Source organism: Podarcis liolepis, assembly GCF_965112155.1.
Source record: "Podarcis liolepis genome assembly, chromosome: 8".
Classification (NCBI taxonomy): domain Eukaryota; kingdom Metazoa; phylum Chordata; class Lepidosauria; order Squamata; family Lacertidae; genus Podarcis; species Podarcis liolepis.
In genome coordinates this window covers 8057240-8082374 of record NC_139560.1, presented here as the reverse complement: position 1 = coordinate 8082374, position 25135 = coordinate 8057240, and the positions used below count along the sequence as shown (strand labels likewise).

At 43.7% G+C, this 25135-nt stretch overlaps 1 protein-coding gene across 1 annotated transcript in view; it reads right to left on the bottom strand.

Annotated features, from left to right (window-relative positions):
• Positions 1–25135, bottom strand: part of COL22A1 (collagen type XXII alpha 1 chain) — a 185145-nt gene that overhangs the window by 90800 nt on the left and 69210 nt on the right. The window contains exons 5-12 of the mRNA XM_083516504.1: positions 21552–21666; positions 19876–19999; positions 17877–18152; positions 17002–17082; positions 15749–15862; positions 14239–14283; positions 11089–11142; positions 9605–9643 (exon numbers count right to left, since the gene is read on the bottom strand). Coding sequence (XP_083372630.1) covers positions 9605–9643; positions 11089–11142; positions 14239–14283; positions 15749–15862; positions 17002–17082; positions 17877–18152; positions 19876–19999; positions 21552–21666 — 848 coding nt within the window. The remainder of the gene's footprint in view (positions 1–9604; positions 9644–11088; positions 11143–14238; positions 14284–15748; positions 15863–17001; positions 17083–17876; positions 18153–19875; positions 20000–21551; positions 21667–25135) is intronic.

The following is a 25135-nucleotide window of genomic DNA, read 5'->3' as shown; positions in this document are numbered from 1 at the left end:
GCTGTGAGTCCAAAATGACTCCCAAGCTGTGCACATTTCATACATGACAGCTCTTGAGGATATATTTGGAACTGTTGATAGCCTACTGGAGGTTAATTGCAGGTTTCTAGGCTATATTGAACCACAAAAGCCAAATTTGGCATACTAGCTGCAGAATAATTACAGTATATTGCAGGTAAGGACCAGAGCCCTCTATAATGTGTGACTGTGTAAAGGGGCTATGGCAGCAATCCTTAACAAGAAGCCAAAACTGTACATGATGTTAATTGCATGAATGCAATTAATGTACAAGGTTTTGGATATATAAATAGCTGTCGCAAGGAAACCCGAACAGACTTTATTCCTTCACAATGTTGATGTTTTCACTTCCCCAAACAAGACTTGGTTGATTACATTGTTTTGAAGTCTCCTTTTCATTTAAATAAATAAATTGCACTAACTACAATATATAGCAGATACTGAGACAAATAATGTAGTATTTGGTGGAAAGCAAACTGCAGCAGAATGGAAACAGTGCTGATTGTGAGGGATGTAGGTTGGAGCAGAAATTGCTGCTTTCTTGCATTCTTAAATGCAGGTAGCAGCTTCAGAGATGTCGTTTTGGTTGGAATCATCCATGGTCTAGAGAAGGCATGGCCAAACTTTGCCCTCCAGCTGTTTTGGAACTACAGTTCCCATCATCCCTGATCACTGGTCCTGTTACCTAGGGATGATGGGAATTGTAGTCCCAAAACAGCTAGAGGGCAAAGTTTGGCCATGTCTGGTCTAGAGGCTGAAACTATCTGCTTTGCAAAAATATTGCACATTAATAGCATTCATTTCATTAACATTACATCTAATAAACAACTTTATTTTTATCTGAGAATTATTGGAAGGTATGCTTAAAGTTATTCACCTTCTCCTAGTAAATACAGATCAGGTCCATTGGTTACTATTTATGGATTAGGCCAAATGTTTCATAGTAAAACAATGGCACCCATTAGAGTCATTAACTTATAACTGATCCCAAAGTTTCCTGCAGATTTCAAGTTCATGAAAGAGCCAATTCATGTCTCTCTCTCTCTCTCCTACATTAATTGCATTCCTGTTTGCAAATGCACTATGCACTCAACAACAATTTGTTGATACCGCTGCAATAAACAGTTATGATGAATGTTCAAAGCTGCTACACGGGAGCTGCACAAATCATTGCCCTCTTGAAAACCCAGGTGCAGAAACCTATTAGGTTAATTAGATTAAAATGCTATTAGTATCTTGGCAAAGGCAGCGCCAAAGAGGGAGTTGACTTTCTACCAGGGGTGAAGTGATTCTTCACAACAAATTGTTGGCCTTGGAACATTTGTCAAAAATATGGGAGGAGGAGAGTCCAGCTTACCAACTGCATTTCATTCTAATTTAAACAATTAGGCAATACTGATGCCATACAAGCTTCCATGCGAGGCCAATCAGTAGAAGAAAATGAGATAAATAGAAAACAGAGATTGTTAAAGAGAAGAACAATTCTTATGACCCTGGGATTCATGCTGATACACAAGTTTACAGAGTATTAATAACTGTAGGGTGTATATGTATTCTTATGAATTATGGTGCTGGAGAAGACTCTTGAGAGTCCCATGGACTGCAAGAAGATCAAACACATCCATTCTTAAGAAAATCAGCCCTGAGTGCTCACTGGAAGGACAGATCGTGAAGCTGAGGCTCCAAGACTTTGGCCACCTCATGAGAAGAGAAGACTCCCTGGAAAAGACCCTGATGTTGGGAAAGATTGAGGGCACAAGAAGAAGGGGACAACAGAGGACGAGATGGTTGGACAGTGTTCTCGAATCTACAAACATGAGTCTGACCAAACTGCGGGAGGCAGTGGAAGACAGGAGGGCCTGGCGTGCTCTGGTCCATGGGGTCACGAAGAGTCGGACACAACTAAACAACTAAACAACAACAACTAAAAAATAAAGTGTTATCTATTAGGATGGCATGTGCTTTTTTCAGATCGATATGCAGTCAGGGTCCCAGTGCATAGCACAGCTACCATTTTCTTGTTCTCTTCTGCCAGTGCTTCCGTGTATTTTCTCCCTGTGTGGTCCAGTGTTTGTACACGAAGCACTGAAATGGCTGCCCCTTAGGCTCATGAGAAGAGCCACCTTCCTTCTCCCAAGGGCATTCTCAGTTATGTTTTCAAAAACCTAAGCAACTGAGTCACCTGCAGCTGGCAGGGGCTCAGCTTTTTAACATTTTAAAGGAGAACTAGAAGGCAGCCCTCTGAGCTGTAGCTGAAGAGCTGTAGCTCTGTAGTGAAACATCTGCTTTGTTTGCAAAAGGTCCCAAATTTAATCCTGGGCCTCTCTGAGTAGGGCAGGGAAAAGCTCCTGTCTGAAACTCTAGACAGCCACTGTCAGTCAGATGGACCAATGATCTGTCACAACAACAACAACAACAACAACAACAACAACAACAATAATAATAATAATTTATTATTTATACCCCACCCATCTTGCTGGGCTTCCCCAGCCACTCTGGGTGGCTTCCAACAAAATATTAAAATACAGTACATGGCATTCATTGCTAGCAGTTATCAATAGCTTTATCCTCCATTAATATCCCCAAGGCACGGGCCATCTTGAAGGAAATACAGTGGTACCTCAGGTTAAGTACTTAATTCGTTCTGGAGGTCTGTACTTAACCTGGGGCCTCCTGCTGCTGCCACGCCGCCGGAGCACAATTTCTGTTCTAATCCTGAAGCAAAGTTCTTAACCTGAAGCACTGTTTCTGGGTTAGCGGAGTCTGTAACCTGAAGCGTATGTAACCTGAAGTGTATGTAACCTGAAGCGTATGTAACCTGAGGTACCACTGTAATTCCATAGTTTAACTATGTGCTCCATGAAAAAAATACTTTATTTTTGTCTCTCCTGAATCTCTCATCCTTTGACTTTATTGGGTTCTGGGTTCTAGTATGAAAAGACGGGAAGAAAACCTCTCTCTTCACTTCCTCCAATTTCGATAAGGGCCTTCTGAAGATCTGATAAACCCTCCTGTCTTTGTCGCCTGCCTCATTGCTTCTCAAAATGCTCCTCACTCAACAAGAGTTGTGTGCTTGTTGTCATCAAAATTATTTTCCAGCTTCTCACAGTTCGGGCAGCTTTTATCTGCATTCCTTTTCCATTGCTTTTTAGATATTCCTGGGTTGTCTTCCATCCCAGATCCCTCCCTTTGCTGCCCAAGATTCTGCTTTGGAAGCCTGGGGGTATTCTGGAATGAGTCCTGATGAACAACAAGGACTCTGAGGAACTGTGATGGGGGGGGGGAATAAAACAGGTTCTTCCCTTTTTTGATTCTCTCAGTTTCTTATTTCCCCAGTCTTCAGTCCAGTTCTCCACATTTCCAATTCAGTTTGTGATTTGTTAAAGAAAAGGTCCTCATGGAATATTTGTTTCCTTTTCTATGTGCTTCCCAGAGCGCACTCTTTTTCTCTGTGCTATAAATTCTGTGTATAAAAAACTAGGATTTCCAATGGACCTGAGCATCAACAGGAGCTGTGAACTGCTGCAGATTTACACTTAGAATCCCTTTTCACTTGATGGTATTTACTATCTCCCCTTCCAAATCCTCACATCAAACCCTGGAGGATAGAAGGAAAAAGACCAGAAAAGAGAAAAAAGAAGAAAGCTCACTTCTGAGTTAGAAATCATCCTTCCCTGTCCAGCTGCTAGATAGAGGAGGAACAATGATGAATCTAAATTTATTACCCTCACCATTCCGCCTCTTTAGTAATATTGGAGATTCATGGCCAGACCCTCGCTCCAGATTAGGTCCAGTTCCTTAAAAGAAAAGGAAGTTCTTCCCAAATTGATTCATGTACCTGAACTTTAGACAAAATTTCAAACCACCCAGATAATCGCTTGAAAGGTCCATACGAAAAAGATTTCCACAGAGCCAAAGCAGCCAGCAGGTGTCAGTGCAGCCCCAGAAAGGATTTTCATCCTTACCGGCGAAGCAGTAAAGCAGAAATAGAGACAGCTGCGCTGTTCTCCAAAGTGATGCAAAGCAAAATAAAACGGCAGGCGAGCAAGCCCTGCGATTCCTGCGGTGCTGAGAGTTCGGCTGCTGAGATGCACAATTATGCGGTCTTGAAACAATTATGTGCTCATTATTCTGGGTCACAGAAGCCAGTGAATAAAACTAAAACTAAAACCCTGTAATTACAGCAATTTTTTTTTCAAAAAAATCAAACAAAGCTCATTTCTTTTATCTAAGTATGAAACTGTGACTTCTGAGTATGTGAGTTCTTCTGAAAACTTGAAGACTTGCTAGAGAGGGCAGAGTTTTCTTATTGCAATGTCGTGACACAGGAATTCACCTGTACACAACTCCCTGGTCTAAAGATGGAAGGTGTGGGAGATAGAGATCCATGATTGGCTCAGAAAAAGATGAAATGCAAGTACTGTCAAATACATCCAACCTGGCCATTGCAACACATGCCACATTCACACCATCCATTAGTACTACGACACCAGTTTAAACTGTCGTGATGTTGTTGTTGTTGTTTAGTCGTTTAGTCATGTCCGACTCTTCGTGACCCCCTGGACCAGAGCACGCCAGGCACTTCTGTCTTCCACTGCCTCCCACAGTTTGGTCAAACTCGTGCTGGTAGCTTCGCGAACACTATGCAACCATCTCATCCTCTGCCGTCCCCTTCTCCTTGTGCCCTCCATCTTTCCCAGCATCAGGGTCTTTTCCAGGGAGTCTTCTCTTCTCATGAGGTGGCCAGAGTCTTAGAGCCTCAGCTTCACAATCTGTCCTTCCAGTGAGCACTCAGGGCTGATTTCCTTAAGAATGGAGAGGTTTGATCTTCTTGCAGTCCATGGGACTCTCAAAAGTCTCCTCCAGCACCATAATTCAAAAGCATCAGTTATTCTGCGATCAGCCTTCTTTATGGTCCAGCTCTCACTTCCATACATCACTACTGGGAAAACCATAGCTTTTACTATACGGACCTTTGTTGGCAAGATGACGTCTCAACTGTCATGGCTTCCCTCATAGAATGCTGGGAGCTGTAGTTTGTTAAGGGCACTGAGGGTTGTTAGAAGACTTCTCAATTCCACTCGCAGATCTATCATTCCCAGAGTAATATATCAAACAGTCCCTCTTCAGAGGGAACTCTGGGGACTGCAGCTCTGTGATGGTATATGGATATTGGATGAAATGGGCCTTGGGCCTGTCCAAGCAGAATTCTTCCCATGGTCACATGAGCTGATTTGAGCTGAAGGGCCCTAAAGTCTGTTGCTTGCCTTGATGATGTGTTGAGGAGAACGATTGCCTCAAAAAGCCCTCCATATTTGGGCAGGTCCCAGAAATATAATGAAAGGAGATTGGTCCTAATTTAATCACGGGTTCAAAACATATTTATCCATTATTTCCACATTTTTCCTCCAGTGAAAGCCTCCACCTGTTTTAGAATACCACAGATTCATTAACTTAATATATGCTATCACAATATGCTCTCTCTCTCTCTCTCTATCTCTCTCTCCATTGCATCTAAAAAGAGGATACAACAGAAACAATAGAAGAAAATCCTCATTATATATCTCACTGCCCCATTTCTGAAGATGCTAGGCAAAAGCGTATTGCAAAGATGAAATAACAACTTACTTGCCAATAGTAATAAGGGATAATGTAGCTAATTTTTCTACGGCAGCCCAGGATATTTTATGACGTGCACGTTGTAGATTGCAAATTGGATTTCTGATGTTTTACTATTGTTGTAGCTCCATGATTTCTGACATGTTAATTCTTGCCATGCTTGAAATTGATGGCCCTAATTTGTATCTCGAACTCTGTTATGGCCTATGGCTAAAACAGATAAAATGGAACAGAACTGAAATACGTGTGCCCCCACTGTTTTAATTTGCTGGATGAGGGGATAGGGGAGCAGCAGAAGGGGATATATCTGGACACCCACACATTTGACTCTAAGAAGTCAATTATTCAACAAATTCCAGAAATTCGCTGTCATATATTCATGGAGAAGCCTATGATAATCATTCATAAAGATGACACAGAGAGATGGGACCTCGCTTCCCCTCTTCTCAAACAATCGTGTTATTGCTGCTGTCATTTTAAGCCAGGGTTAGCCAAGATGGTTCTCCTCCAGATGTTGTTGGTCAATTTTCAGGGATCCATCCACATGGTTGCCCACTCCTAGTGTAAACAGTGATGGCAGAGAAGCAAAGCGTTTCCTTTTCAAACATCAGCCATCATAACTTCCTGGGTCCCCTTTGTTACCAGGCTGATGGTAGTAGCTATCCAAACACCAAAGGTGAAAACACCAAAGGTTTCAGAGGGCAGTGCTACTTTCAGAACTATTTCCAAGGTGAGAACCTTTTCTGTTGTTATGCTACAAGTGCTACCGCGCCAAGCAATGAGCAGATCTTTGCTGGCTTCCATCTGTCTCGGGAGACAATAGAGGAGTGTGCCTTTCAGGAGTGAACTCTTGGAAGGCTGCAACATTCGCTGTGGCTGTAGAGACCGATATGGGAGAGACATGTTTTGTTGCAGCTGGGGCAGATGAAGGCATCTGGTTGTGCTGCTGAAGATGTAACATTGTGTTGTTTCATTCTGTGCTCTTCCCCACAGCCATTCCTTCTTTGCTCACTGCTGTGGCTGCACGATTTGACTGCCTGTCTCCAAGCACTGTGGTCATCTGCAAGCAATTCCAACATGGGGGGAGGTTGATGTTGCCAGCCTCTATGTCACATCTGAGGACATGATGCAGGTGGCGCTGTACGTTAAACCACAGAGCCTAGGGCTTGCCGATCAGAAGGTCGGCAGTTCAAATCCCCGCAACAGGGTGAGCTCCTGTTGCTCAGTCCTTGCTCCTGCCACCTAGCAGTTCGAAAGCACGTTAAAGTGCAAGTAGATAAATAGGTACCACTCTGGTGGGAAGGTAAACAGCGTTTCTGTGCGCTGCTCAGGTTCGCCAGAAGCGACTTAGTCATGCTGGCCACATGACCCGGAAGCTGTTCGCCGGCTCCCTCGGCCAGTAAAGCAAGATGAGCGCCGCTACCTCAGAGTCGGCCATGACTGGACCTAATGGTCAGGGGTCCCTTTACCTTTACCTTGTAACACAGAGTTGGTCTGCCAATGGGCCTGATCCTGAAGCCAGCCCCCTATAGAGCACATCCTTGGGGATCCTGCCATCTTCCATTCTGTGGACATGACCAACCAGCATACTTGTCACTGAGACAGGAGTTTGCTGGGAATGTGGGCTGGGAGAGCACAACTTTGTTTGCGACTCTGTCCTGCCACATGATTATTCATAAACCTATCCCATTGCATGTTCACATGACTCTGTAAATATATACATGGAATATACATTTATTTTGAATTATGGTGCTGGAGGAGATGCTTGAGAGTTCTATGGATACTGAAGATCAAACTTATCCATTCTTAAGGAAATCAGCCCTGAGTGCTCACTGGAAGAACAGATCCTGAAGCTGAGGCTCCAATACTTTGGCCACCTCATGAGAAGAGAAGACTCCTTGGAAAAGACCCTGATGTTGGGAAAGATGGAAGGCACAAGGAGAAGGGGACGACAGAGGACGAGATGGTTGGACAGTGTTCTCGAAGCTACCAGCATGAGTTTGACCAAACTGTGGGAGGCAATGGAAGACAGGAGTGCCTGGCATGCTCTGGTTCATGGGGTCATTAAGAGTCGGACACGACTAAATGACTAAACAACAACAACAACTATCCATTTAAATATATACTTCAATGCAGTGTTGAATATATTGTCTCTTAAAATAATCTTTCCATTTTTTTTCTCCAAAGACACCATTTTAGATACATTTCTTATTTAAAAAAAAATGAGCCAAGAACTATGTTTTAAATTATGCTGCAAATTCTGATAGATGCATTCTAGTTTATTTTCAAAGGTTGAAATGTTCTGAGCATCCTCATGCTGCCGTCAGGCTAAGAAGAAGCCTGGATGGTGCAGCTCCTTTTGGGTCTAGGTTCAGAAAGAAGTCCTATAATCCAGAACCTTCTTCAGAGCTGACAAAAGACACAATCCAAACAGTGAAGGAAGGGGTGATATTGAGAGGAAGAAGCTATCTGTCCTCTGTATTTGGAAGGGAACAAACAGCATATCCCTGAAGTCCAAAGCTCAAGAAACATCTTTTGCTGCATCAGGTAGCTAGGGTTTTGGTGGGCTGGTTGATTTTCTCAGCAACCTTATCTGCTACTTCAAAGAAACTTCAAAGGAATTTCAAGGGAAGAACAGAGTGTTCCTTCAACACCAGCAACTTTTCTTGGGGCCTTTTGTGTATCTCTAGAATGTCAAAGAAAGCCTTTTTTCCCAAAGCAATAAATAAATAAAAACACCCACACCTGATGTCAGAACCAAAGAACAGGTCAATAGCATTAGGTGGCAATTCAGCCAGAGAGAGCGTGAGAGCAAGTCTGTAATACAGCTGCAGCTGAACGCTCCCCAGATCCAAAATCCCTTTTGCATTTTGACGAGGCGCTCAGTTCTTTTTCTAAGCAAAAATAAAACAATAGCTGTGCTTGGCACAAGCACACATGTGTGCTGATGCCAAACCTCTCAGACAGATGTTGGCAAGATGTGGCCAGCAGCTGCAGATCTTCTGAAGTGCTCCCTTGGGTGATGGAGAGCTGTCCCAGGAACTTTCTAGATGCAAAAGGACTAAAACGACACATCTGGATGCTCGTAAATCAGATCAATTGTTGCCTTCACCCTCTTTGGTGCCCATTTGATGCTATTTTGTACAGATGCAGCGGACAAAACCTCATACAGTACTTAGTCTTTGCCAGTTTTTGATGTAATCTGGTTAACAGCCCAGGGTTTGAAATACTGTGTGTGTTTAAACTAATCAGGAGAAATAAGGGAACTCTGCCCACACAGAGGACTTTCAAACCTCCCAGCTGATCCCAATAGGTGCCTAAGAAACTCTTGTACTACCACCCAGGCTTCCTCCAAAACAAGACAGTTTACACCTAGTGCCACGGTAGGCAGGCCTCAAGGGTTCAATCTAGGTTAATTTCAATATGAAGGGACCCAATTAGGGATGGAGTAGAAATTCTATTTTGTTTGCTTTTGAAATGAAGTTACCCAGTAAGCAACACACAAGCTTGAATGCCAGCTATCAGTCAAAATTTATGCTTCTCTGAATTTTGTGACACAGTTCTCCAACCACACACACACACACACACACAGAGAGAGAGAGAGAGAGAGAGAGAAGGACAAAAGTATATATATTAAGGGAACATGGGCATACAAATGCCTATTCGTGAAAATGACAAATAACAACAATGCATTGCATTAGGGGAAATCATTTGCAAAAATGTGTGAATTAGGTAAAATTTCATACACACATGGGAGAAATCTAACATAAAATCATATTTACTGTCAAAAATTCTGGTGCTCATAAGATTGTTGTGGAGAGAAAATGAGACTAGGAGCACCATGGATGCTCCTTGGAGAAAGGGGGTGATATAATAATAATAATAATAATAATAATAATAATAATAATAATAATAATAATAATAGTTAATATTTTCAGAGTTTACCCAGCTTTGAGTATGACCATACCTTTTCTCCTTTCTGTGCCCAGCCGTCTCCTCCTCCACCCTAAATGGAGAGAATAAATCTACAGTTAACACAATAACTATAGCACAAGAATTCTCACAAATCTCACAGTGAGCTATCACTACCAATGGATGTTCTGAGAGCAGCTAAGAGAAAAGCAATGATAATGTCAGTTGATCTCAAACATGAGTAGCCCAATGGTAAAGGAAGGTATAGAAGAAGCAGTCCTTGATGGAACATGGTGGGACTCAGTAGCTGAGTGACCCTAGAAGTCACAGCATGGGATTTCTTTCACTGGAGGTATAAATTAAGAATCCAGTAGATGAGATTTGAAAGCAAAGTTACTGCCGCATAGCAGTGGTTGAACTGCAGAACAATTATTTCAAGTGCATGCAGTCATTTTCAAACCTTGCCTACTTTGGTTCCTCTTTTTTTATTGTTGGATAGCTCTTCAGAATCCTGCATCTATAATTCATAGATAAAACTTTAAGTCCTGGGTCCAGAATCCAGTTACAAGTAAGTCAACCAGGTGTTATTTGTGATCCCTAGTTTAGTATTACATGCCTATTGTTGTTGCGTGTGTAGGTCCCCAGGCCACCCCTCAAATAACTTCACACATAACACGTGATTTTAGTTTTTGGTTTTTGGGCACTATTTTGGCCACAACTTTAGTAAAATACAAAATCAGTGAGTGGTTGTTTAGACATTGGTTATGACTATCTGTCCCCCCGCCTGGGACAGAACTGACATCCCGAGGTCCGATCGGTAGCCAGTAGAAGAGAAAGTCAAACCTGGGGGTCATTTGAGCTAAGCGTCGGACCCACGCCGCTCACCCAAGCAGCTCCCCGAAAGCTTGCCTGCCCGGTCCTATAACAAGGATTCCCATAACAGGGATTGGGCGGCCCTGGTCCCATAACAGGGATTGGACGAAATCATGACAAGCCCCAGGATTCCTTTAACGGAATTCCCTTCAGCGCAATAGGAGGGGCAGGCCCAGCCTGACCCCTCCACCACCAGCATATTATAACCAATGCCTAACCGCAACCTTACAAGTTGTGACGAATTGCTGAGTAGTAGGCAAAAACCAAATGGCACAGCCAATCACCAAATGGCAAAATTCCTACTAGGCCCCTGCTCCAAAGCAGACGACCCCATGACAGGCAAAGCAAGGTCAACCGGAAAGAGGGCGGGCGGGAGGGTGATCCGATGCACTCTGCAAAGAGAAAAAGAAACCAGAGTGCACCAATATTTAAAGACTATGGTCCCACCCACCCAATTTGCAACATACAATTTGCCCCAGCAACCCGGTTAACCAATCATGATGCCAGGCAACAACTATTAACCTGCCTGGCAACAAGAGGCCTGGCCTGGTGGCCCACACCGCAACATGTGCTCTCATTTATTGGAGAACACGCTTTAGCACATGGTAATGTTAGAACAGGGAAGGAAACAATCCAGAATGTCTGAGCTCTGATCAATGTTCTTACTGGTTCTCCTCTTTCTCCCTTTGGGCCAGGAAGTCCAGTTGGTCCAATTTCTCCCTTGACAAAAAAAGAACAAGTGTAAGCCCAAGAGTACAAGATGCAAGGATCCCCACCCCTGACTTTTATTAGACCAACTAGTAGGGACATCTGAGAATTTCATCAGAATGGGGGAAAGTCTCAGAAATTGTGTTAGTTTGTGTCTCCATCTGCAAACAAGAATGGAAATCGGATAGGTAAATATGGTCTGTATTGCCTGCCATCCTTTTTCAGTCTGCAATTTGCTGCCATTCTTTTTGTCAGTATATCATCTATACATTCATCCTCCTCACTGTAAGAACGTGATGCTAGACTAGGTGGGCCTTTGGCTTTCTCTGGCTGGGCTTTTTTGCATCTTCTTATGATGTCAGACAGAATCTGCCTTAGAGCAGTATCAGTCTGTATATCAACCCAGTCCTGTCTACTCTGACTGGCAGAAGCTTTCTAGAGTCTCAAATGGTGGTATTTCACAGAGCTACTATCCAATCTTTGAAACGGCAGATCTCAGGAAGAGAACCTGGATTTTATGTGCGAAAACATGTGCTCTACCACTGAGCTGCAGTTCCTCAACATGTTGTGTGCAATACTCAAAAGTGTGGGCATACGTGCATAAAATTATTGGTTCCAAAGTGGGCCCTTTAACAATGTAACAAAGAAAGCATGTGATGCAACAGGAAAATAAAAGCGCATTTCTCTGCTTCCTGTTCCATTTGCAACCTGCAAAACTGGTTGCAAAAAAGCCAATCACCCACAGCAAGTCTCTCTATTATTATTAAAAAAAATTCCAGGCTGCTCATAGAAAAGAAAAAGTAATGTCAGAAGGTCTCTTTTTTCCAATTTTTAAAAGAAGGCTTTTTACATCAGTGTCAAGAGGAACCACTCAATGCCGCTAAACAGAGATGTAGGCGGATAACCCACTCTGTGTGCTAAGCAGGAATCAGCATTCATCTCTTGGACCATTTTAGAGGAGAGATGGGACATCCTAAATATAATCAGCTTCTAAAAGGCTCGCTTCCATCCCAGGCGCCCCGATAAAGAATTCCATTTCACTTATATTAAACTGATACATTAGCATTTCTAGAGGCCATCGCTGGATCCATACACTTGGGGAAATGACAGCCATTTAAAATGCACCCTGCTCTATTGCTGCCAGCCCCTGGTTCGGCTCTTACTGTAATTTCTCATGTCATTGTGCAAGGGGACTCTCATCGGTTAAACTGTCACTGATTAAAATGGGAAGCTTCTATTTATAGAGCCAAAGAAATGCAAGGCCCAGTCCCGTGGCTGCTTTAAATGGAAATGGGGACAGTGGAAACAAAACTGCAGCTCTATACCGCTTTAAACCAATGGATAACCTTGCTTCTAAAAAGTGCATTCTCCCTCTTCTTTTGCCAACCAGCAAAAAGAGGATGCCTAACTCTTTAGTTGGAGAAGCATTTCATGTTATAAGAAAAGCAAGCCTTCATTTTCTCTCTATCATTCTGTGACATCCAGTGAGATGTATGGAGTGTTAGAGAAGAAGAAGAAGAGTTTGGATTTGATATCCCGCTTTATCACTACCTGAAGGAGTCTCAAAGTGGCTAACATTCTTCTTTCCCTTCCTCCCCCACAACAAACACTCTGTGAGGTGAGTGGGGCTGAGAGACTTCAGAGAAGTGTGACTAGCCCAAGATCACCCAGCAGCTGCATGTGGAGGAGTGGGGAAGCGAACCCGGTTCACCAGATTACGAGTCCACCACTCTTAACCACTGCACCACACTGGCTCTAGTACCTCTGGTGGGGGACACATCATGAAATACCTGGGGTATTTCATCCACCATTGGTCCCCACCCTGTACTCAGCTCTCTCTTCAAGTGGCCGGCTAAACAAGGTGAGGGAAGCCAATGGATCTCAAGTTCTTGGTGAGTTAGGGACTTTCCACTGCATGCAAAGACAGTCTCTGGCAGACTGAGCGGACGACGCCGATATTTAGTTCAACGGCCAAGAAATCTGTTTCTGCCCATGCTATAGAAGGAAGTGGAGGACAGATGGGGCTTGACAACATGGGAAGGCAGCCCATCTAGGAGAAGGAAAACTTGGATCCTAAACCTCCACTGCATTGCAGTATATCTCCAGGAGAAGAAAAAGCCCTAAGAGGTTTGGATAGTGCCTTGTACGTCTCCTTCTGGGAATTCCTACAACCAAGCTGGTGCCAAACATATTGCTCTGCTTTCCTTTGGACTACATCAGTGTATGTACTAAGCTTGAATCCTAGAACAATAGGCAAGTAGGATCCTAGAATGCAACAACTGATTGGCTGGCAGGAAAAGACCAATCAGGTTCCAGGAGGAAGTTAATCAGCCTATTAGGCTGGTAGGATCGTAGAATGCAGCAAATGATTGGCCTGCAGGAAAAGACCAATCAGGCTCCAGGAGGGAAGCAGAATCAGCCAATCAGATGGAACTCATTGTGTAATTAATGTATATAAAAGCCTGAATTTGGGGGGCAATTCAATCACTGTTTTACAAGCTGCAATAAAGAGCATGAAATCACTACAGGACTCCGAGGCTGAGAGAGCAGGGTCTTCTTGTCTGTGCATCCCAGGACTTCCATACACACTGCCCAGGATTGCAGCTGTTTTATCTCACCACCACGGGCACACTCCATTGTCTCTCAAGACAATGGATGCCAAGAACAACATGTCTGAAAGCTTCCAGGGCCTGGATATTATACATGCCAAAAAATTATCTTGAGTATATTGTTGTGGAATTCTGCTACTGAGGTTTGTTGTCTGCTGGAAGCCAATGAACCAGGCAGCGGGTAGCACAATATGCTTAAAATCCAATGGCCCATTGAACCCATCATGCAGTGTGAGTGTGATGGAAGTGTGCATGCATAAGAATTTCCAGGGCCATAGCATTTGATAAGCTAAGAGGAAACTGTTGTGAAAACAGGAACTCGCAGCAGCAATGCAGCTACATGTCTGCTTCCTTCCCACAATAAAATTGCAGCCCAATTAGAGCCCATATTCTGTTTCGGATTCAGAAGCTACTTGACTTGAATTGATCAAGTTTTTTTAAAAATAAATAAATTAAAATAAAAAATAAAAGTCTTGTTGGTTCCTCAGGCAAAACTAACCTTTTGGCCTCTGAAACCTTCAAACCCAGGTAGACCTCTTTCCCCCTGAAATGAGAGAGAAATATTATTTATCAACATAATTTCTCATTGCTTCCATCACATTAATATAGCCTTAATTGCTCATGTTAGCAACCATGCAATACATAAGTATATTGCCTTAGATCAGGGGTTGTCAACCTGGTTCCTAGCACCCACTATGGGTGTTTCGGGATTCTAGGTGGGCTGTAGTGGGTTCTACGGCACAAGCTGAATCCTCCTTCCATCGAGCACTGGTGAGCAGTAAGGAACCTTTACCATCAAGAAAGATGCATTAGTGGGCGGTAGGTATAAAAAGGTTGACTACCCCTAGAAGGTACATTTTATCATATGTGGTGGGATTGCAAGATTAATTTTTTTAAAAAGGGAAATGATATACAACGAATTGAAAAGAATGTTTAAAATAACATTTGTTAAAAAAACAGAAGCTTTTCTGTTAGATATTTTAGGACAAGAGCTGCCGAAAGAAAAACGGACATTATTTATGTTTGCTACAACAACAGCAGGAATTCTAATAGCACAAAATTGGAAGACTGGGGAACAATGGCAAGAAAAATGGATGAACTATGCAGAGTTAGCAAAGTTAATGGACAAACTTCAAGAAAAGGACAACAGGGACTTTGAAAAAGAATGGGAACCCTTTACAATGTATTTGCAGAAACATAAAAAATGGACTCATTGGCAGGATTTAAATAAACATTTCCAATTTTATTTACGTAAAACAAGGCATATAACATTGTGATAACATAGTATTGTACATAAATAGCAGAACGTATCATTTGATGTAATAAACCAGAAATGGAAGCTGAGGGAAGGCAACATTGGGGGGGGGGGATGAAAAACTAATGTTTAGTATTGATATTGGATATTTGTTTTGAAAATGGAAAATCAATAAATCTTTAACACACACAAAAAGATTGACTACCCCTTTATTATCTTAGATAATATAGTAGCCCTCATCCTGAGATCCCTTGATATGACCACTTGTCTACCTAACATGAGTACCATGAGAATAAATTAATATAGGATGACCAGGATGTGTTTGCAAAGTAAAGGCAATTACTTCCTACTAATTCTTTCTTTCTTTCTTTCTTTCTTTCTTTCTTTCTTTCTTTCTTTCTCTCTTTCTCTCTTTCTCTCTTTCTCTCTTTCTCTCTTTCTCTCTCTTTCTTTCTGTTTCAATTCTCAGAAAATTTGCTCTCCTTATTATGCCCAACTTCCTTCCAGGAGAGAATATTTAGGGCAGTAGTCATAAGGCATAGACCTCACAAAGCACAATGTTAATATACAACCCATATCTAAAAACCATCTCCAGAGTATGGGAAGGTGGCCTTTGGTAGAAGAATCCACCTGCACAGAATCTCATGTACAGAGTTAATAGCGATGATAAAGCCATAATATTATATTTATCTCGATTATTACAATAAAAGCCTTACTTGGAGGGGAAAAAACCACTTCCGATTCAAATACATACCTTTTCTCCAGGTGGACAGGAGCAGTTGACTGTATTGATAGGGCCGACCTGTTCGTTTCCAACAGTGGTTGCTATTTCAAGGGGAGGAGCATCTGTAACAACCGTCACTTGGCACTGTAGCCAGAACAGGTCAAATATAGCACAGATCAGGATCATGTTTCTTGTTAAATTAATTGCAATTTAGCTGCAGTTGAGCTGAAACCTACCCACATTTTCTTGATCTCCACCCCACAAAATAAACACTTCCCTTTTGCTGTCCCCTCTCGCAGGATGCATTACAGAGATGTTCACTTGTTCGTTTATATTGTCCTTCCATTTAAATGGTTTTCAATTTTCCCAATGACATCACCATTAGCGAAATCTGGTCGATGATGTGTCATTGGGCATCCTCATGCTTATGGCATGTTCTCTTATTGGCTGGGAGCAACCATATGACCAATGTATACACACGGATAAAGAACGGGGGGAAATGGTACCAAAGCAGAGAAAGTCAATGAATCAGTGGTACCCAACAGGATAGTGCTAGTTTTTAAAGAAAAAGGTTCACACAATCTAAGTCATGTGTGTGTGTGTGTGTGTGTGTGTGTGTGTGTATGTGTGTGTGAGAGAGAGAGGGGGGGGCACTTCAACCTGCATAACTTACTCTTTTACCTCCAATTAAAAAAATGAAGGCTTGTCAGCAACACAGTCCACATAAAATCACAATCAATCAATTGAAATGCATTCTAAAATCAATTCATTCTAAAATCAAACCAAAATCAAATCAATGGCAACCATTGGGCTAGAGTTCTGTGAGGATTACCGAAGGAGGGGGTCAGACTGTGCCTTGGCCAAAGGCCTGGTGGAACAGCTCTGTCTTGCAGGCCCTGCGGAAAGATGTCAAGTCCCATAGGGCCCTAGTCTCTTGTGACAGAGCGTTCCACCAGATCAGGGCCACGGCCGAAAAAGCCCTGGCTCTGGTTGAGGCCAGCCTAACCTCCCTGTGGCCTGGGATCTCCAAGATGTTTTTATTTGAAGTCCGTAAGGTCCTCCATGGGGCATACCAGGAGAGGCGGTCCCGTAGGTACGAGGGTCCTAGGCCATATAGGGCTTTAAAGGTTAAAACCATAAAACAATAAACACTACTCCTCATTCTTGTTCTTAATGTACAGTTCCAGAATATAGCTCCATTTTGGATAGCAGATTTCAATGAATGTGCACACTCTTTTACACACACGCACACACCAAGACACATGTAATAGATCTAAACTTACAGGCCCAGAGGGAATGTCACAGCAAGTTTCCAGTTCAGCATGACGTGAATCACAGTAAATAACCATCCGCTGAAGGTCAAACTATGGAAAAAGGAAATCACAAAAATCAGCACTCAAGGAAGCTGGTTAGCAGCCTTTGCTCCCTTTTGGTTTGGGTTTGTGGCACACAATCACCTGGGTGATGTGCAACAGAGAAGAACTTCATACAGGACACATACAACATCCCCACAAAAACAAAGAACATGAGAACAGAACTACAGATGTCTACAGTATGCTGCCCAGATATGCTGGGAAGTCCAAAACACGTATGGAGACTGTAGAAGGTATGTGGATAATTGGAATCAGTGTGAAGGATGTTGGCACTGTACTGGGTGTGGAAGCTGGGGATGGGTATGTATATTGTGCAAAACTAATTTGGAGAAAATAGCAGGGCCGGCATTCTCATCATCCAGTGTTCAGAATCTCAAAATGGCCATTCCTGCCCTCTGTGACAGGACTCCTTTGAAATCCATGCCAAAATATTTAGAATAAACCTCAACATACTGATAAGCTTCCACTTGACTATTATTATTTTAACCACTATGCTTTTGGTGTGTTGACTTTTTCTGGAATATCGTCTTTCTAAATTTGAAATTTCACATTCTCAGACAGAAAAGATAAAAAGGACTGCCTTTCCTTTTAAAGAGCAATTGGTTTGTTTACAGAATGGCAAGGTATATATATTTAATGGACTGACATCTCTAGAAATCAGCAATGTCAAAGAAGAAACAGATTTTGCCATCACAACATCACAGTAGAATGGCTCAGCAGGCAGATCTTTTAGTTCCCTCTCAATCCCTTTTCCTAACTGGAAAACCCGCATACTTGGTACCTACATCAATGGGCACGCTGTCATAGAGGCGCTTGCCAATCACGGTCTTCCCCTGGATGTCAATATTTTCCCTGTCTTCAATAGGCAGCGTCTGCACCAGCTTGCAGTCGATGTACAAGGAGACGCTGTCAGACTGGATGCTCAGCGCTATCTTATGCCAGTTGCGATCAAAGAGGTCACTGACGCGGCCATGTCGAAAGACCACTCTCACAGCGTCCTTGGTGAGTCCGATAGCGTTGTACTCCAAGGCTTTGTTTTCACCATCCAGTCTGATAGACACCTTTGGGGGGGGGGGAACAGCAAGACACAAACTGGTGGTAAAAATGTAAGATTGTTTGGAGGACAGATGTCAGGTTGGCAGATGTGGGTCATTGTAAGAATATAAAAAGAGCTATGATTTTGATCAGATCAAAAGTACCACAGGGCCGTCTTTAGCATATGCTCCACTGGGGTGCAAAGATCTACCCAGCACCCCCAAATTTAATTTAGCCCCCAAATTAACTTTTATTATGCCTTATGTCACTATTATCATTTGATAAATAGCGCTCATGCCTGCACAGCTCCAAAAGGAGGTTGTGTGTGTGTGTATGTTTTGCTTAAAACTAGCTTTTCTAAAGAAGAAAAAGAACACATTGGGAGTAAGTGTAGAGACTCCATGCTTGCGCTTACAGTCATAGGGAGGTGTCTGAAATATGTGACGGGCGGGCATTGTGCGCATGCCTGGGAGAGCCATCTTGTGGAGCCTTTCATTGTGGGAGCAACCTTATTTCTAGAGGAGCTGGGAGGGCCCTTGCAAGCGCACATATACGAGATCTTCTTCCAGAGCCTGTGTGTGCTCCCATCGCTAAATAGGCGCATTCTCTTTCTGTCTATCTCTCCCTCTTTGCTGTCATTCCCCCTCCTCCCAGCTTTGGTGAGCAAGACTTTCCAGAGAGCTCTCCCTGCAGCAACATTAGCAGGCAGGCGACGTGTGATCAGTCGTGGCAAAGGTACCACTGACCCCACTGCCGCAAAGCAGCTCAATACAATACACTTAGGCGGCTTCAACGGCGGGCGCCTGGTGCCCCCCAGAATTCAGAGCCCAGGTGCCCCGCACCCCTTGCACCCCCCCCGGGGTAAAGACTGCCCTGAGCACCACCTACTCCATCCTCCTGTCTTCCACAATGCCTAATCAGTTATTATTTATTATTATCATTATTTATTAAACTTGTATACCACCCTTCATCCGTAGATCTCAGGGAGGTTCATAACATAAAATTACAATACAAAAAACATAATAAAGTAAGAACGACAACAAAACAATACCCCATCCCACACACAACGCGTTTAAAAGGGCATCAGATGTCAATCAGCCCAAGGCCTGCCTGAGCAATATGTGGTGGTGAAGGAGTCAGAAATATAGCTGGCGTTAGGAAATTGTGATATTCTGACCCAAATTATTTGCGCTATCTGAAATAGAGTGCTAATGCCACCACCACTTTTGGTTAAGCCTTGCTGCACCAATTCCTGCTTTTATCTATCCTGTGCTATTTGACGCAGGTTGTTCCATCTTGTTGAATGGCCATGCCTTGTTTTGAAATGCGGTAAAATCCAGGGCTGGGCCAAGACATTTTGCCACCTCCCCAATTCCATGTATAGAAGTCAACTTGACTGGAGCTGAATCTTGCTTTGACACTAGCAATCGGACAATACCATCCACTATACCTGAGATAGCTAAGGAGGTGCAGAGCAGGCTAGCTTAGGGGACACAGGTGGAATGCCAAACACATTGTTTGCCACCTCCCGAAGCACCTGCCCACACTGCCTCATGGAAGAGTAAGTCATGATCTGCCTTCCTGACAGGACACCCTTGTTTCAAATATTATTGCTATTAGTAGTAGTAGTAGTAGTAGTAATAGTAATAATATAAAAGCAGCAGCAGCAACAACAACAAAATGGAAAGGGCAGCAGGAGGTAAATGGAGAAAACATGTTCCACAAACTGGAAAGAGTTACACCTCCTACCTGAGGTATGCCGTATTTGTCAATAATTTGCCAAATATACCAGTCTTCTCGCCTGGAAGCCTTGCGGAACTTGAAAGTGGTGACAAAGGCATATTCATCAGGAAGGCCTTGTGGGAAGACGTCTCTGGGGAAGGGCAAGAGAAAGAAATGAGAAGCAATTGGGCTGTGTACATCTGGGCAAGAAGGTGTTCAAAGATCTGTGGTGGCACAATAAATCCATTGTTTCTGATATATTCATCATATTTTTCCTTATTCCACTTGTTCTTTTCCCTTTATGGTCTCTGATTCTGCTTGCCTTGGAACACTACCAATCTGACCACAGAATGTCATGGCAGAACTGCAAGTAAGTAAATAACTAGGTAATTGATCACATCAGTTAATAAGGGATGCACGTATAATGGAAAACAGCAGCTCTATCACACCTTTATACCTCTGGGAAAAAAAATCCCATACACAACCTTCAATAATGAAGAGAGTTTAACAAGAGCTGCAGAATGCAGTAGCTGTATTGATTTCCCCCATCCTATCCAATTCGCCAACCTACTGGCAGATTGTAAAATTTGGATTAGTTGAAGATTCATCAGTGTGAATGATGCCTTTTCAAAGTTTTTCCCAGTCATTCCTTACCAGACAGGAAACATGACTTATTTCCTTTGCCCAAGGTGCCAGCCAGTTGGCCTTATCTCTTCAAGGATATTCCATTACATGTCCCCCCCCCCCCTTCCATCCAGGATTTCCCATTTTTATTCCAAGGAATCAATCCACATCCATGGCCACTGAACTTACACACTGGATTGGTTTTTTTGCTTGCTTGCTTGTTTTATTTATTTGAGTCTATTCCATTTATACATTGCTTCCCATAAAAAAATCTCGAAGTGTTTTAACAATAAAAACATAAACAATAACAATTCAATATTATTATTTTTTAAATCCACACAAATAAACACACACACAATTTCATCTATTAAATGCCTTGGGATTTTCCTGAGCCTTCTCCCACTTTGGAGTAAATCTATACACCCCCCCCAAAAAAAAACCCCAAAATGAGCCAAAAGTTGATCTGAGAACCTTTGGCTCAACTCAGTATTTAAGAGCATTCTATTTGGCAGCCAGGAGACCAGGTTATATGACCCATCACAACCACATAGTTCTCAGTACTCCTGTCTATGAAGGCCCCTTCTCAATTTACACAATGTGGAAGGACTTGATAGAAGTCCCACAAATCTTGGATGCTTGCAGACTGCCACACTGGCTGCCAAACCTTGGGACCTCCTCTGGTGCTGGGCACAGATCAACGACCGGGTGTTCAGAAACACCCTGTTTTGGCATTTTACTTTTATAATGGTGGTTGGCAGCCTGGCCTGGAAAGGGTGAAGTTTAAACGGACGTGCCTTGTGCAAATAGGGAATGAAAGTGGCTACAAAGAACCTCTGGCAAGGAGACTCTGTTCACAGCTGGCTGTAAGGAACGAGCCACTGTTTCTGTTGGCTTCCAAAATCAAAGGGCTCGTACTCAATCCAAATTTCAAACAAGATTCCCCCTTCCCTACAAATATATCCATTTATGGTTTTACTTATAGATTTAGTGTTGGCCCAGCTGTTTGTAGCAAATGCTTTAAAGATCCCTTATTGTCTCCTTTTGGTCAAGGCTTCTATTTACTGAGGAAAAGATCTTACTCTGTTTTCTGGACAATGGGGAAGCTGCCAAGCCGAACATAAGAAGAGCTGTGGATTCCGTTGTCCTTCATTCCAAATATCTCCCTCACACTGAATAATCCCATCAGGTCAAAACCTGCCAAAAAGGAAAGATACAAATATGGGAAACAGGTGGGGGACAAGCTGAGGTGAAGACAAACAAGTCAGATAGTTTTTTTTCCCCACTTCCTAAAGGTGATACACAGGGACGTGGGTGGCGCTGTGGGTTAAACCACAGAGCCTAGGACTTGCCGAACAGAAGGTTGGCGGTTCGAATACCCACAACGGGGTAAGCTCCCATTGTTGGTCCCAGCTCCTGCCAACCTAGCAGTTCAAAAGCACGTCAAAGTGCAAGTAGATAAATAGGTACCGCTCTGGTGGGAAGGTAAACGGCGTTTCCGTGCACTGCTCTGGTTCACCAGAAGCAGCTTAGTCCTGCTGGCCACATGACTTGTCTGTGGACAAACGCCGGCTCCCTTGGCCAATAAAGTGAGATGAGCGCCGCAAACCCAGAGTTGGCCACAACTGGACCTAATGGTCAGGGGTCCCTTTACCTTTACCTTTAAAGGTGATACACTGGGGACAATATTTTGAATTTCATCGTGTGTCTTTGTGGAAGGAGAGCCTCACAAAACGTTAAGTCTTGTTTCTATAAGAGGGCTATGTGAGAAAAACAATAAGAACTTTACAATTGTGAGCATTTCCATTTATTTCCTTATTCAGTCGTTTTTTGTTTGTTTTTTAAGTGCACACACAAACACAGAATAACGGTAATGATGCTATTGACGCAGATAAAAAAATTATCTGTAGGTGGGGGAACACTCGCTTTCAATGGTACTGAACTACAGAGGAACAGTGAACTTACCGCACCAGAGCCAACAGCCTTACAAAATAACTTACAGCAGCATAAAACGAAGGTGAGCAAAGTACCCCTGATCTCACCAGGGGTTGTTTTCTCAACTATTGCTTCTCTCCTTGAACTGTTGGAGCCCATCAAAGTGAGTTCTGAGGTTGTTATCCTAGGATAACTGCGCATGTAAACAGGTCCATATCTGACACAGATGGTGCACCCTATACTAAACTTTAAGCTCCCTTCTAAGGCCACTACTTTGTAGAGAACCAAAATCAATACCGTGTTTGGCACAGTGGGAAGGTGCGTTCTGGCCGTTCGCCAAGCTTGTAATTGCATTTATATTACAGGTTACGGTAATTGCCCTGCAGGTGTTTTCTTTGTTTCTGGCAGCTTTTTTTTCTTCTTGGTGCTTTGCTCCATTTTCAATCAGCAGATGAAATAAGGCATTTATTACCATCCCTTGCCCTACAGCTTCACCCCTTGAAAGACCCAGGGAACAACTTTAATGGGAGAATTCTCTGACATATTGCCACTGGCCCCCAACTGCTCTAATAAAGTGCAGCCAGTATATTACTTACCCTGACTCTAAGAGCTCCCAACTGGCCCTAATATAAAATAATAGCTTGGCTTCACTGTAGAAACTCTATGAGAGCGTATATCAACAGGTTGTATTTACGCGTTCTCGCTCCTCCAGGTGTAGAAGGAAAGATGGAGCATTTCATGAGAAAATGATAACGGGTGATTGGATCAAAAGTTTCTCAGCTTGCAAAGAAAGAAGAAGTGCTGATTGGGTAAAGTGTGTGTGTGTGTGTGTGTGTGTGTGTGTGTGTGTGTGTGTCATTTTCATCCTGAGGACCACATCCTAGTATGGGCAGCCATCCAGGAACCACATGCCAAAGGTGTGCAGGGCCAGAGGAAAAAGTTGACCAGGCCAGAGACAAGAATGGAAGCCTGTTGCATCAGCCCAGCTCTTGCTGCTTATGTGACACCAGTGTGATGGCCTGGGACTTGGGCTGAGACTCGAAACTGGAGGAGTCTCGGTCTGCACAGGATCTTCTGCCTCAGGCGGCATCTGAACCGAGTCTGGGGCTTGATTCTAAAGATCCTCAGTTTGCACAGGTTCCCCTGCAACAAGCACCAGCTGAGCTGAGTCAGGGGCCTGAGCCTGGCCTGGCTCCAGATGTGGGGATGACCTTGTTGCCCTCAGCTGGGCCATCACTTACAGCTGCTCCACTACCAGATGGGTCAGGAGAGGCTGAGGTGGCCTCTGGGTCTAGTAACCCACCGACATCTCCCGAGCTGCAGAGACTCAGGTCTGAGAGAAGGAGAGACCTGAGTACTCGCAGGAGGAGTGCTCGCCTTTGGGCGAGACAGGGAGGTGAGTCACTGGGGGATCAGGACTGGCCGTTACCCCGTCAGAGATAAAAGGCTGCCGGACCCCACCCCAGGTTGCGGGAACAACATTGCTGGAACCTGCCTGTTACCCTATGCCAGACTTGGTTTCCTGCCTTGGCCCTGTTGGACTGACACCTCATGGAATCATTGGATTTGGGACCGGACCTGAACTGCATTGCTCTGGTTAACCCCCAGGCCCAGCACAACCAGCTTCAAGCCACCTTTGCGGAGCTGGGATCATCCCAGCCTTGCAAAGGAGCACCCCCCAGAAAAATGTGCCTGGGACCATTGCCCCAGCATCCCCCCACCATGATGCGCCCTTGCCTGCAAAACCATTGTTCAAATCCCCACACAGCCATGAAACCCACTGGGTAAGCTTTGGCCAATCACTGCCTCTTGGCCTAAACTACATCACAGAGGAGAACCATGCAGGGCACCTTCAGCTCCCTGGGGGGAAAGGAGGATATAAATGCAATAAAGGCAATCCAAAATGCAATGCAACAAACAGTGGGTGCAGTATTTATGTGTACCAAATTTAAGCTGCTGGAGAAGTACCCTAGCCGGAGGGGATCTCAAACTATCGATTAACAAAGGGCCTTGCACAGAGGTTAACCGGCCGGGGATGTCATCCTTTTTTCATGTGTGCTGCTTCACAGGAAATATCTCTTCCTGAACATGTGTTCTTTTGCCTAGGATCCATTCCAAAGGCCTGCAGCTATGCATGAGCAGATTATCAGCCTTGTGAGGGAGATTAGCTAACGAGACTTCAATATTGAGGGCTTCCCAGTGCAGAGAGTGCAAAGGAAGGGCAGAATTAGTGTTGTTCCGAGGAGGGCGAACAACCATCAGGGCAGCTGATGTCTGCTGCAGCACGGTGCTGGTTTAATGTGCCTCTCTCCTTTGAGGCTCAGCGGGCCACGGGCTCCTCTCTGCCAGCGTAAAATACATACAGCCCCTTGGAGAACGTTATAATTAGCTGGTGAGTCACTGGCATCTTAGGAATCCAATCTGCTCCTCTGCTGACCACAGGCCAACAGAAAGAGAGGCACTGACAAGCAATCACAGCCATCCCTGGCTATAATTGTAGGCTATTAGGTTTTACACACTGGCCCTGCAGCATTCGGTGCAAGGCCCCTGGCCATCCCACAACAAGCTATAAATAAGCACAGAGGCCCAGGCAGATGGATTGTTTTCTTGTTCATCTGTCAAGTGGGAAAGAAAGCCTTCAGTCTTCAAAGCAGACCTACACTACTTTAAGCTGAAGATCTGGGGACAGCATATCTCAGGGGTGGGAGACCTTAGGAATGTGAGACAAATG